The sequence below is a fragment of the Nicotiana tabacum genome, chromosome 21 (genome assembly GCF_000715075.1).
Source record: "Nicotiana tabacum cultivar K326 chromosome 21, ASM71507v2, whole genome shotgun sequence".
NCBI lineage: Eukaryota > Viridiplantae > Streptophyta > Magnoliopsida > Solanales > Solanaceae > Nicotiana > Nicotiana tabacum.
In genome coordinates, this window is record NC_134100.1 from 17,650,238 (window position 1) to 17,665,480 (window position 15,243).

The 15,243-nt window shown below is 38.7% G+C and overlaps 1 protein-coding gene across 2 annotated transcripts; it reads right to left on the reverse strand.

Annotated features, from left to right (window-relative positions):
- Positions 1–2,877: 2,877 nt before the first annotated feature.
- On the reverse strand, positions 2,878–7,852 carry LOC107799064 (pectin acetylesterase 7-like). Of its 2 annotated transcripts, none has more exons than XM_016622135.2 (12): positions 7,714–7,852; positions 6,810–6,973; positions 6,347–6,429; positions 5,978–6,104; positions 5,755–5,834; positions 5,570–5,656; positions 4,630–4,854; positions 4,440–4,493; positions 4,262–4,339; positions 3,828–3,909; positions 3,593–3,732; positions 2,878–3,124 (listed from the first exon to the last, which is right to left on the reverse strand). In XM_016622135.2, exons 2-12 carry the CDS (start codon positions 6,970–6,972, stop codon positions 3,005–3,007), a joined length of 1,239 nt encoding a protein of 412 aa, XP_016477621.2. In that variant the 5' UTR covers position 6,973; positions 7,714–7,852; the 3' UTR covers positions 2,878–3,004. The 2 variants fall into 2 exon arrangements, with proteins under 2 accessions (XP_016477621.2, XP_016477620.2); XM_016622134.2 differs by lacking the exon at positions 7,714–7,852 and adding an exon at positions 7,085–7,181.
- Positions 7,853–15,243: the final 7,391 nt, after the last annotated feature.

The window sequence follows — 15,243 nt, forward strand, 5'->3', positions numbered from 1 at the left end:
TTTGATAATTGTTTCTGTCGAGTTATTATTATTAGTTAGGCTTACCTAGAAGTAAAGACTAGGTTCCATCACAATATTCTACAGAGGAAAATCGGGGTTGTGACAATATCATTCATGACATCAAATAGCCAAATAATGGAGGAAATATTGTTGTCAAATTAGATATGAACCAAGCCTATGATAGGCTATCTTGGCAATTCACTTGTGTAGTTATGAGTAAAATGGGATTTGGGGAGCAATGGATACATATAATTTCGAATATCGTAACATGTGGTATACAATTATTATAAATGAGAAGAGATATGGTTTCTTCAAATTCTAGAGAGGAGTAAAATATGGAGACCCCATATCCACCTTTTTATTTATATTAGCTGCAGACGTACTTTCTAGAATTTTAAATTATTTATTTGATAATCCAAGATTCAAAGGTTTCACTATGAATACTAATGGACCTAGAATTAATCATTTATCTTATGCTGATAATATTATTATTTTTTCTTCAGGAAAGACTGCATCTTTGAATCTGGTGATGGAGCAACTGAAAGAATACGAAAAGGCATCTGGTTAACTAATCAATAAGAACAAAATTTGTATTATGGTAGGAGACAACATATCTTACAGAAGGATATCCATAGTAGAAAACTGCTTGAACATTCAACTTAAAGAGCTCCAATTACTTATTTAGTATGTCCAGTTTATGCAGGAAGGAAAAGGGTCCATTATTTCACTGATATGGCCACTAAAATTGTTTTGAAGGTGGGAACTTGGCATAGTCACTTACTATCCTCTGGAGGGAAAATGATCCTAATTAAAAATGTGTTATCAGTTATGCCAGTGCACCTTTTGCCAATCTTCCATCCTCCAAAAACAATAGTAAAATAGATAGAAAGAGTATTTGCCAGTTTTTTCTTGGGAAGCAGTGAAGGAAAGCAAAAATACCATTGGTTATCTTGGAGTACATTATGTTATCCAATAGGTGAAGGAGGAGTTGGATTGAGGTCTTTACAAGACATTGTTAATACTTTTGTTGCTAAGCTTTGGTGGTAATTCAGAATCAGAGATTTGATATGGACTGACTTCATGAAAGCCAAATATTCCATCAGGATATACCCTATACCTAGGAAATGGTCTTACCTAAATTCAAATACCTGGAGAAGATTAATGGAGATAACGAAGAGGGTAGATCATTTGATTTTATGGAAAATCAATGAAAGAAATGCAAGTTTGTGGTGGGATAACTGGACATGCCTGGGACAACTTGCACAGTTTAGAGAGGCTTCTACATCAAATAAAATTCATGTATTTTCATTCATGATCAACAGAGAATAGGATGTGGCCAAGCTAGCTCAAATACTACATGCTGGGATTGTACAACATATCCAGGGAGTTAAAATTAATTCTCTAGTGGTACGTGATTATCGAATATGGACTTCATTAAAAGATGGAAAATTCAATTGTAGCTATGCTTGGGATCATCTAAGAAGCAAAAAGAATACTACTTTGGTTAATTATTTGATGCGGCATAAGAAGATTCTCTTAAAAAAATTCCTTTTCCTATTAAAATTATTCAAACATAAGATCCATGTGGGTGAGAATATGAAGAGATTTGGACTCCAATTCCCATCCAAATGTTCATGCTATATCAACTCAAGTATCAAAGATGAAAGATATATTTTTACGGGGAGTGATATATGCAGACCTATTTGGCATCATCTTAATCAAACTTTTAGGGTCCAGATGAATCAAACTGCAACTACTTTTAGACAACATGTACGTAAATGGTGGTTTATGAAAACCTCAAAACCATTACTGAAATTGATCCATCAGGCCCTTCTTGGAATCATTATATGGCAGATTTGAAAAGCTAGATGCAAATGCAGATTTGAAAATGACAGAATGTCCACTAAAAGAATATTTTGGAAGATACAACAACAAATAGGTATAATTGTTTATAAACAATTTCCTAAAGTTAGTCCTCATCTGAACTGGGAGAATTTTTGTGATAAAGTGAATAATGATAAGTTCTCAATCTCATCTATCTATGTTAAATGAAATCCCCCAAACTTGGGATTTGCCAGGATCAATTCTGATGGCTGCTCTAAAGGCAACACAAGCCTTAGTGCATGGGGAGTGATTATTCGAAATTATAATGGTGAATTATTAGCTGCTTATGCAATCCCTTTTGATATTATCACAAATAATATGGCAGAATCATTAGTTCTGAAGGCTGGATTAGATTGGTGTGCGGAGAAAGGATACAAAAAGATCATTGTGGAGATTGACTCTTTGTTATTGGTTAACTGGTTTCTTGGAAAAGCTAAAATTCCATGGAAGTTAACTGATAAATTCTGGATTTGAGAAACAAACTCGAACTTATGGAAGATAGGATAATAACATATTGTTATAGAGAAGGAAACAAAGTTGCTGATATACTATCCAATTATGGCTTGAAAGTTAGAAATATGACATGGTTTCACAATCTGCAACAACTATCAGAGGAAGCTAGAGGAGAATACAGAATGGACATATTACAATTACTTTCATTTAGAATGAAACAATCGAAGAATACCATTTCTCTAGACAGGAGCCTGGGCAGAAGATATCAATTTAATGTTCCTTGATATGCTTGTAATTATGCAATAGACAAGAGGGATTAGTAGTCCTCTCAAGTCACTATTTTGTAAGCTAGAACATATATATTTATCCATCATTTGGTAAAGGTTTGAGGATGCTCAACCGACATCCTAACAGAGGTAAGATAAGTCTCCCTCCTATATATTTATATATTCATCTATATATGTTTGTCCAGGCTTATGAAGGAGCGATAGCTTTAACCGGAGAAAAAAAAAGAACTTTACTGAATGAAACCACAATTGAAAAAAAAAAAAAAAAGAACTTTATTGATTTATATTATCAACAATCAACACATATACCAGCAAGTTGTTGTCACTAAAGTACATGCATTGACATAAATAGATTTTAATGGAACACTGCATGCACATCGTCACTTCTTGGTGTCGCAAGGTTTAATATCATTCATAGCAGAGATTGGCAAGTCACGCTCATCTATCACATAGGTGTAGTTCCGATCATAGTACCAATCAGCAAATGCCTTCATTAGATTCTGCATATATAAAACACTTCATTTAATATCATAATAAAACTACTTTTCTTTTCTCCTGAAATTCCTAAACAATAACCATAAGTTAATAAGAATACATAAATAAATAAATATATAATCTCATTGGGCAGCTCAGTGCACTGAGTTCCCGCTATGCGTCTGGCCCGATGAAGGGCCGGACCACAAGGGTCTATTGTACGCAGTCTTACCTTGCATTTCTGCAAAAGGCTGCTTCCACAGCTCGAACCTGTGACCTCCTAGTCACACGAAGCTCTCGCTATGCGCGGGGTCCAAGAAAGAACTGGACAACAAGGGTCTATTGTATGCAGTCTTACCCTTCATTTCTACAATAAGTAGGCTGTTTCCACAGCTTGAACCCGTGACCTCTTAGTCACGCAGCAACAATTTTACCAGTGACGACAAGACTCCCCTTTTAAATAAATAAATAAATAAATATATAATCCTACGTACCAAATTTTTGACGGTGGTGACATTTTTAGGAGACCACCATCCTTGGACTTGGGTATGATGATTGCGTGCGTCAATGAAAGCTCCTCTTAATTTAGGATTATTTCCTTTGGGCAAAGCATTTAAGAATTCCAACCTAAAGTCTGAAATATCAAAGCCAGAAGTATTAGAACATACACCAACGAATAATATTAATAATTAAAAGAAGTAATTAAGGTTATCCAGAAACGAAACTAACCTCTGAAGAGTTTGTTCTCAGTTGCAGTGCAATTTCCGCCTTCAATGCATGTATTTATCCCATTGTATATAGTAGTGTTTATCTGCAAAATAGTATATGGAGAAAAATAATGTAATCCATTATCAAACTACAGCCGAAGATACATATGTGATGTTTTCCCATGAGAATTTTTTTTTGAAGTCACGAAAAGGATCCACTTCGTCGAAAAATACGGTGTATATCAGAGGCGGATCCAGAGTTTGAACTTTATAGGTTCGATTGAACTCATAACCTTTATTCTAGCGAAACCGCAACCTGCTTGACTTGGACATACTTTTATATGTATACATATATATATATATATATATTAAATCTTGATTATCCTAAGCGAATTCTTGATTTCGTCACGGGACCATAATAAATAGAAGGATAACAATTGATAAATATCAAGGTACCTGGAATTTATCAAATGGCGACATTGCAATGTAAAGTGGTGTCTTGATTTTGTGTTGCATGTTCTCCGGGAAGAAGCACTACGTATAACGAATTGGAACATTTTTATAAATGACCATTAATTTACTAGCAAAAATACACAAAACAATATGAATTAAATCAATCGGTAGCAGTTTGTACCATTTCTGGTTTCATTTTTTTAGTGCATGATTTTGGTAACGTTTTGGCAGATCCCTGCACAGTAGCTCAGATAATTAGGTTTAGATCACACAAACCAACATGTGTCGTTTTTTCTTTTTTATATTTATCATGTAATTTTTCAAAAAAAAAAAAAAGATACTACGTAATTAGCTAAGGAATAGGAATTTACATGTAGATTAACAATTGCTTTATACATTTCTGTAAAATTTCTTGCTTGGTGAGGATCCTTCCTATAGTTAGAAAAAGAGAGCTCCAAAGTTAGAATGCAGTTATAAATAAAATAACCAGCATCAACCAGGCATTTCACTCTAGGAGTATTTGGCAACAATTTACGGAAGCGATCACAGTATAGCATTGCTGGGTATCCTGCAGCAGAACTTCCGATAAGAAGTGCCTGCAATAATTAGCTTATATGAGTATGTGTTAAGAGTGGCTGAGATAAGATTTTTATCAAGAAAAGTAAAAAAAAGTGAAAAAAGTCAAGGAAATTTGATATATATATATATATATAATCCGGCGTTATATATGCAGTGTACTTTCTTTTTTTTTGCTTTAGGCATTTCATATGGATTTGATAACTTGATCAATATGAATTCGTACCGAGTAAGTCTATTAAAGGGAAAGCACTCCATACGAAAAAGCTCTTTATTTTGGCGGGGCGGTTGATGAAAAGAGGTCAAAATAGCATGGGATAGCCAGTTTCTGGACGGGTAATTAAAAAATAGCAAGCATTTACAAAATCATTAAAAATAGTCACTATTTTATGCAGAGAAAAAATTTGAATAAAAATACCATAGTTAAAACATGAAAAGATTCAGCATAAAATGCTGGATTATAGAATTGTTGGGTATAAAGTTCCACCGTATTACGTTGGAACTCTAGCACATTATGTTGGAATCTCATATATATAAAAAATTCAAACTCCGGCATGTGATGCTGTAATTTTTTCGGATTTTAAGAGTATTTTTTGTTCAGATTCTATTATTACATGAAATAGTATTTAAATTTGATTACTTTTGAAATTGTGGCTAATTTTCAATTAATAGTTATAAATCAAGCTATTTTTTATTTTTCCGCTGAAAAAAGTTGACAAATTAAAATTTACTTACACTCTGTGCGTTCTTCAATCCTTTTGCTAGAACATCCTCCATTACTGCTTTAAAAATCCTTGCGCCCCTAAAGTGAAGATTGGTAGCCTTAAAAATAAAAGGAAGAATGTGATTAGACTTCTCTATTAAATGTCTACATATTATAAATGATAAATTATATAGCAGATTAAAATTAGGGAACATACAGGATCAACGTATTCAGCATTTCCTGTGAACGCTCCACCATCACAGTATCTAACAAATACTTTGTTCCAATTGTAGAAATCTGCATATTTTACATCAAGAAAACAGATCATGACATGTCAAACTAAACAGAATAATAATGTAACAATTAAGGCAACACCAAATTAAAAAATAAAACAGCTGTGATAAAAATAAAATCTTCTACTAGTTTAATCAAAGAGATACCTGGATTTACACTCTGAGTCTTGCTGTAAATTCCTTGAAACCACCATGGTTTCATATAGTTTGAGGAACCAAAGTCAGATTTGGAACGATTCAGACACTCTTCCACGGTTGTGCACCATGCTCCTCCCTAAGTACAATGTGAGAGTTTCCAAAGATTTAAAAACAAAAAATCTAAACAACATATATATATATATATATATATATATATACATGGGAAAATTCATAAATAATTTAATTTAGTTCATAATTAATCATAAATCTAGGTGGGGATGATAATCTACTCATCATTCTATTTCTTATCGACCATGTATAATTGCGCGTTCGTTTGACCCTAGCAATTGTAGCCATAGTGAATTATATATCACTTACCGAAAGATGAACAAGCCATTTTCCCACTCCATCTCCGAATCCTGGTTCAAAATGGTATGCTGGAGGTGATCCGTCCAAGCACACTGCCACATTAAAAAAATGTTACTATTAACTTTTTCTGCAATTCATAAATCACTTAATTTTATTATATTAAATGTGTTGAGAATGTAACTAAATAAATAAATATGTGTTCTCTCTAACCGCTTCAACTTTAAATGAGATGGTCACATATTTCAACATGATATCAGAGCAGGCAGAGGTTCTCGTGTCGAGTCTCGCTACCACCCGTTATAAAAGCAAATTTTCATGTGCTTGGCCCATGAAAAAAATTGAGCCCACGTGAGACAACGTGTTGAGAGTATAATTGCGTAAATAAAAGTATGCTCTCTTAAATAATATAATTTTTTAATTGAGATAGTCACACTTCGACAAAATGTATATTAAATTAGTGAAGGAAATTAACCTGCTCCTTTTGATACAGCACTGTGAACAACTGTTTTTTCGACATAATATCCCTGATCTATGTATGATGTTGCATTTTCTTTTACACAAGCCTTAGTGTTGATAATAATGGCCAAGAAACAAATAAGTACACAGACAAATTGAAATGTTTTGGCCATCATCATCCTGTAAAACATAAAACAACGAAGGAAAATAAGAAACCGAACATATCGTAGCAATATAGAAGTATATTTGCATGTTTAAGAAGAAAAAAGAAATTATTGTACATGCACGTACTTTTTTTAAATATATGTTGGCAAAAGATTTATTTTGTTTTTCCCAACTGATAAAATTTGATCTATATATAGAGAATTTTTTGGGAATATGGTTGAAGTTAGTGCAGAGAAAAAAGGCAGGCCAAAGACGAGAGAAATACTAGCACCACATGTCTATATTTCCAATATTTTCTGTCTTGAAACCTTAAGATTTGTAAGGCTACGAGGGAAGATATCTTTATTTGAGCTAATTACAGAATAAACAAGAAACAAAAGTCACTTTCGCTCTTTCAAACGTGGCAAATTGGGATGCATTGGTCAGCACCATTGTCTCTAATACTTACATTCTTAACATGCAACTTTCTTTTACACTTGAACAACTAATAATTTACTGTCTCTCTTAACTAATACAAAGACTAGCTTAACAGTTGTATAAGGCACTTAATTGAACCAAACAGACATGAGATTATTATCATGAATATATCTAAATATTTCAGCAAATTCTTATAAAGAAAGTCAAAACAGTCACATAACTCCAAAGAAATAAATGAATTACTAATTTAGATGAGGATCAAAAGAAAAGCTAGCACGGAAAAGTCTAACCAAAATTATTTACTAAGCTAGCAAGATGAAATGGAGTAAAGAATGAACCTTTATTGCTGAACTTTTGAAACATGTACAGTGAAGGTGAAAGCTCCAACAAGGATCGAACAGAGCATCGGACAAAGGCTTTATCAAGCTAGGGACAGAACCAACGAACTGCCTTTTCTGTGTAAATGTATGGAGATTTAGAGATAATTTAAGGTGTTTAATGTGAGTTGGAGAAGAAAAGCTAGCTGCTGCCTACACAAGAAGGCACTACAATTTTTCTTCCTTCTCTCGTTTTGTGTATATATAGTAGTATGTGTTGTGTAGTGTATCTAAATTCTAAAGGCGTGAGGACGAGTAGCTGGGAAGGTGCAGGTGAGTGTGTGTTTGTTATGGTGTGTCAGTATGTGAGAGAACATTCCTTGAGTATAAATATCTTTTAGTGCCGTAAAATACAAAAGGGCTGAAATGAATTGTATGCAATAATGGAGTAAAAATTGGGTGTGAAAATGACGTGGGTGAATTTTGCTATCAAACAAGATAAGATGGAATCTGGCAAGGTGTCAAGTAATGATTAGTTCTCTTTTAGCCATTTTGTGAATTTTCAAAACAAACTAAATATGCGACTATTTTTGTACAGTTTTTTTTTTTTCAAATTCCTTAAATAAAATCTAATAAAAATAAAGCAAAAGCTAAATATGGATATTAAACCTAAAAGAAGAAAAAAATTCTAATAAGTTATAAAAGCTCTATTACGGTCAAAAATTAGATGTTCACAATACTTAGTAAAAGCAACAGGACAGTTAAGGTGTGCAGCCAAAGAATGAACAAAGATCAAGTTGTATCTGAATTAAGGCACAAACATTACCATGTCTTGTGATGACCCGATAGGTCATTTTGAGTTTTAGCCTTAATTTTCGTGTTTCGAGATCCCGATTAGCTCCATTAAGTATTTTTCGATTTGCATACGCAGCTCGTGCCTTTTTTCGGAAAGTTTTATGTGAAAAATTGAAGAAAATATGAATTTCAACCTTAAAAATAATTTGAGTTCACTACGGTCAATATTTTGTGTAAACAGACCCATATCGGTATTTTGACGAACCAGGTGGGTATGTATCATGATTTTGGACTCGTACGTATGTCTAAGCTTGAATTCGGAAGTCCCTAACTTATTTTGATATAATTTGTTGAAAACTAGCAATTTGAAGGTTTAAAGAATTCAAAAGTTTGACCATAGGTTGACTTAATGGCTACCGGGTTCAAATTTTAGTTCCAGAACTTGTTATAGGTTCATTTTAATATTTAAGACTTGTCTGCAAAATTTAGTGCAAAACGGAGTTGAATTGATATGATTCAGATGTTCGATCGTGAATTTGAAAGTTCTTGAGTTTCTTTGAAAATTTCATGCATTTTGATGTCCTATTCGTAGCTCTAGGTGTTATTTTGGTGTTTTGATCTTGCAAGCGAATTCATATGATGTTATTATACTTATTTGCATGATTGGTTTGGAGCTTGAGGGGCTCGGGTGAGTTTCGGATAGGCTACAGATCATTTTTAGACTTAATGAATCTGTTGGTTTTTGTTGTTGCTGGTGTCTGAGACTTTGTGCTTTGCGATCACGAAGGTACTCTCGCGATCGCGAATAGGAACTTGGGGCTGGTTGGATGTCTTCATCACGAACACGATGGCATAATAGTCGCGAACATGAAGCATTGGAAGGCTTACCCTTCGCGAACGCGACCATCCTCTCGCATACGCGAAGGTTTATGGGATTCTGGGGGAGGCAGTCAAGTACACTACGCGAACGTAAAGGCCAGGGGGGATATTCCATCGCGAACGCATAGCGTTTCTCTCGAACGCGAAGACCACTCAGACCGCTATTCTTCGCGATCGCGTCAGGCCCTTTACGAATGTGAAGAAGGCCTAACGCCTAGTGATTAAAATATCCCAAAGTCGGGAATTAGGTAATTTTCTACAATCTTCAAGTTTGAGCTCGTCCTAGAAGCAATACCAATGATTTTATAATTTATCTATGCTTTTTCATGGTAGAAATTAAGGATTTAGGTAAAAATTGGGATTTTGAAATTGAGATTTAGACCTCAAATTGAGATCAGATTTCGAAACTAACCACATAACCGTACTCGGGGGTGAATGGGTCATTGGGTTTTGGTTCGAATCTCGAGTTTTGACCAAGCGGGCCAGGAATTGACTTTTGTTGACTTTTTTCAAAAACATTAAAGATTGAATTTTTTCGCTCGAGGGTAATTTTTAAAGCTTATTTTGAATTATTTGTACTACATTTGATTAAATTTGATTGGTTTGGAGGCTAATTTTAGAGGAAAAGCCGCGGTTGAGCATTGATTTGATTGCGAAAGTGAGGTAAGTGTCGTGGTTAACCTTGATGTTTACCGTGAAAATGGTAACAACAATTAGATTTGTAAATGAGATTCTAAAAATACGTGATCTATTCCCGAGCTAGTTGTTAAAGCAGTTAATGCTAAGAACGTGAAGTATAATGATAAACTGTGAGCTAAGACGAGGCAGTAATCAAACCAAAGGGGCCTGTTATTCGAGGGCGGAGATGGTCGATGGGACCTCGGGGTCGGCGTTGATATCGATCTTGAACTACCGGGGACAACCAGGGATGGGATAATAGTTAAAGGTATAATTAAATAGGACTCTTTCGGCCAATATTAAGCTATAGAATGAAGAACAAGTTAAGAAGCAATGAATACGGGGGCGGCCTCGGGCCAGTACCAAGTGGTAAGGAGAATGACCGAAGATAAATGACTTTGAACCAAGGGGAATAAGCAAATTAGAGAAGAGAGAGAAGATATTATTGCACTTGAGTATGATCAATAAAGCTCTTGTCGTGCCCCCACAAAGAGGTGGGGATCCCCTTTATATAGGAGGGGAATTTCTTGTAATACAAAACATGTTAGCCGTGAAAGTATAGAGATAGGATGGCTAGATATGATGCCTCGAAAATAGGCCTCAGATAAGCCGTCCTTGTCAGGTCGAGTTGCGTGACTTGGGAACTTCCCCCTTGCTCGCTGCGGTTCGCTCCATTAGTCCGAATGCTATACCCTTCGGATCAGCTCTAGACGAACCTTGGGGATGAGTCCCGACCTTGGCTCCAAACTTCTAGGGGAATGACTGCGAGATGGCCTTGCGATGGGGAATTCGGGCCCCCGAATTCGCCACATATCGATAGTCTCTGCGTTTCTTAGAGTGAAGGTGACGAGAAGCGATGAGAAATGATTCTGAACTCATGTTTCCTCTGCCGTTCCTGAGAACGGTTGCGGCTGTCAAGGCGTGCTATGTGCGCTCTTACTGTGGATTCCAGCATTACTACGACGGTTGGCTTCCTTTAATGTACCCATGATGCTCTTATAAATATTTACTTCTTCCCTTTCGGATCCTATTAAGGACCTTTTAGTGAAGCTCGTTTTCCCTTTGCTTTTTGCTTTCCTTACGGGCTCGTCTTCTTCGTTTTTCTCCCAAGGCGAAGTAGCAACTCCACCCCGTGTCGAGGAGTGTGTTCCGTGTCCTTTTGTGATGACTTCAGATTTGAGGGCCGAGAGACCCTCTTCGAAGTCAGGACGCCGTGAACTAGTAACTCGATATATTAGTTCTATAACGGATATCGGGAGAGTGAGGGTCGATTGTTGCTGGGGGGATGCCATGCTTGTGGAGATTCCCGCTCAGGATGAAGACATTGCGGCTCATAGGGCCAGCTTTCTGAGCGTGTATACCTACCCATTTACTTTAGGACCGGCGGGATCGTCATCGCCCCCGATCGACCCTGTGGTTCTTGATTTCTACCGGAGTTATCAGGTGACTCTGGGTCAGATTCATCCTTCGTTCTGGCATGTGGTATATATGATCAGGCATTATTTGAGCATGATAGAGGGAATGCTCTTCACTCTGAATCATTTGATCCGGATGCATAGCCCTCGTCTCCTTCTCGGGGGCTTAATCAAGCTTCGTTGTCCGAGTGAGGATGCCTGATCTGATCCCAATGGAAGGAATGTCGTTCCCTGAAAAGTGGAATGCCGCGCGTAAGTGAATGCGGAGCCTCTGCTTCCCTTTGATGATTTCTCCTTACGTCTCTGATGTTGTTGTTTCTTCTTTGTCTTTTTAGCCGTAGCGGTCTACCCTAGAGTGATGCCGGATCTGCAGGGTTGGGTTGGCCGTTTATACTCGATCTGCTTGTATAATGATCGTGCATGGCGGGATTGATCCTGAACCCAGTGGGAAGCAAAAGATCATGGTAAGTTCTGAGTTTTGACGTATCGCGCATTTTAGCACAGCTTGCTGCCAGCAACTATTTCCTTTCTGTGCGTTTGATCCCCGCATCTATGTAGGTCTGGGAGGAGTCCTACTGACAAGGGAGGTGCGGCCCGTTGGAGGGGATATCCCGGTGCTTGACGAGTAGAAGAAAAGGCAAAGGGGTGCATCGACTGAGCCACCGAAGCTCAAAAGGACCAAGTTGGAAGAGTCCAAGGTTGATTCATAAGTTCCGGCTTCTGGCGTGGTAGGAAATCCCCGTGCTGAAGGTGAGGGAGAAAGCAATTTTTCGACACTCTCCGAAGATCATTTGGGAATGATTGCTCCTTGGGCCGAGGAAATAAATGCTTCCGGACAGGAGTCCAAAACTGGTGCGGCCCGTCTTTATGGTGGCGAGGCAACGGATGGGATATTGAGTACTGGTTTTGACTCGGCAGGTGGCCGGAGCCCTTCTCGAGCTGGGACACCCTTAGCAGGCGATCTAAAGGAGCCTCGATCGGGGGCCTGGGATGAACGAGGGGCGGACATTCTGGCCGAACCTGTTGGCCTGTTGGTTATGTTCATTCCTCAAAAGGGGGAATACTTCCATCTTCTGGAGGGCGAGACGAGCTTCATAAGGATCTTTCTAAGGCAGGAGCACCGATCAAAGGCGGAGACGCACTCGGGAGGCCGGCGATCACTCTTGAGGGTAGCTCCGGGATTAATGCTTCCTCTATTTTCGGCGAGATGAGCAGGCTTTGTGAGCGGGTAACTTCATCCATCCTCATTTGTTGCTTCAGGCCACTCCGATCTTCATTCCCTTAACTTTTTTATGTGATTTCAGGCCGAAGCGCTTTATAATCATGCCCTCGCCCAGTATCAGGATGAGGTGAGCCGTCGCGAACATGAGAAAGCTCTTTTAACCGAACATGTTATTTATCCCTGTTCTCATTATTATTTGAGCTTCTGTGGGATTCTATTATTTTTAACCCCTTGGGCCCTGATTCATGCAGTTTGAGAAGGAGAAACTTTCACTGAGAGGGGAGCTTCGGGCCAAGGATGCCGAAATTTTCGAGCTTGGTCGCCATGTGGACGAGGTGGTTTTTGAAAAGGATAGCCTTAGGAGGAGAGTCACCTCGATTGAGTGTCGTCTTCAGGATGCGATGGAGGATAGTGGCAAGTACAAAAGTCTTCATTCCAGGCTGGTGGCCGCACTACTTCGGATCAGAACCGAGGCCAAGACGCTTGTATCTTTACTCGGGGAAGGAGCGGTCGCTGAGGATTCTTGTGTTGAGAGGACCTTTGAGGGAGCAGACCTAGCTTTACCTCGAGCCGCGGACCGCACTCGACCGGACCTGCGAAGGTTAACCATCGAGGGCACGTTGGAAGGCAGCTCGAGCGATGTTAAAAATGGGGGTGGATCTCCGGAGAGAGGGGACGCTGCCAAGAAGGGACTGTCAAGGGATTTGTAGCTGCTTGTATGCAACCTTTGAGGTTTAGGCTATGTTGTTTTTCCTGTTGATCTCCTTGTTGTATGTGGTGCTTTTGTTTTGGCATATTTGTAAGGAGAAATCTCATGGCTTTGTTCCCCTTATTGGTTGAAAGAACTTTGGAATCGCAATGTAGCTTTGTGGCCCTTTTAGCTGGTTGATATGGCGTTTATGTCGTGCCCTTAGGCATTTTGCAGTTTAACTACTCTAGGTCCAGTCTCTGAGTCGTGTTACGATGCGAGCTATAATCGACCCTTAAATTTCCATGATTCTCTGGCAGGCGATAGTGGCATTTATGCCGTGCCCTTACGCATATTACAATTTTTGGGTCCAGTCCCCGAGTCGCGTTGTAATTCGAGCTGTAATCGACCCTTATATTTCCATGAGTTTCTGGTTGGCGACAGTGGCACTTATGTTGTCTGGTCGTTGAGACCTTTTAGTATGTGGCCTGGAGGCTTGCATAGTTAACTATTTTTGATCTGGTCTCTGAATCGGGTTATGATTAGAGCTCATTTTTATCCTCAAGTTGTCAATTTTCAAGCTGGCGACAATGGCTCTTACGCTATTTTTCCCGTGGGCTTTTTGTAGGCTTTGTTTCCGCTCGTTAAGGTCTTTTATAGTATTTTGCCTGATCCGTCATCGGTTTCAGAGGAACCTCGATTTCAAGTCGTTGTCGGCGATATATTGAGCACCTCGTAAGGTTCATAGCTCGTAGGTCGAGTAGATCGACGCTCTTGCGATTTGGAGCCGACATGGTCAGAGCTCGTTTTGGCCTATTGAGGGAAGCCTGTTTTAATCGGTTCTTTTCAAATTATATACGGAGTAGTGGCCTGCTATTTTTAGCGACAGTCGGGTGTCCCTGAGTCGCATTATTTTGGTTGTATCAGCCGTTTTGACCGTAGTCATATGCGTTTGGCCGTAGCCATTTTTGATCCCTAGTGATAGTTTATGCGTCTACATCGAGGGTATGCCCTTTAGGGATTCTTACAAATGCGATGTATAGCCTAAACTTCGAGATTTTTCATGCCTGTTGAGGTCTTACAATTTGTCATGCCTATTGATGTCTTACAGTTTGTCATGCCTATTGAGGTCTTACAGTTCGTAGAATAGATCTAGTTATGCCGAGTCTGCCCGCTAGGGTCTTACAGTTTCGAATTTTCCAGTGCATGGCGATTGGCAACAGTTTCCGAGTCATCGAGTTTGTTTAAGCTTGAATACCTCTTCTCGTGAACTTGGAGTTGCATTGTGAGGGCTTTGTGAGCCCGGAGTTTCGACCCTGGGGTCGTATAGCTGCTGAATCGTTTAAGTCTCCGAGTATCTTGGGACGTATTTGGCGGAGAGGCCTTCGCCGTGAATATGTCGAAATAGTCTTTTTCGAAGTATGAAATGCTGAAAAGATATTCTTTATTGCTTGGCGTAGATATAGGCCATGAATATATATTGTCTTGTTGCTGCGACATCGGCCCGCGTGGGTACAGCTCCTCGAGTTTCTTGGTCCGGTGTGTTGCTTCCTGTCGGAGTCTCATCCGTCATTTTTCCAAAGCTGGGCTGGTTGCAAAGGAAATCACGTAGGCCCCCTTTGAATTCTTTTTTAAGGAGTGTGCGGGCGTCACCTCGTTAAAAAATCATGTCGGCAAGGAACCTGTTTCAGGATAAAAGCCCGATTGCGGGAAAAAGAGTGCGATGCTTGCTCGAGGGCTCCTGTGGGGTTTCATGATCGGATGCCCTAACAGTAATACCCCTTGAGCATCGACACATTCCAGTTGTTCGGGAGCTGCTCGCCTTCCATGGTGCTAAGCTTATAGAAGCCTTTGCCAACTATCCCGAGAACACG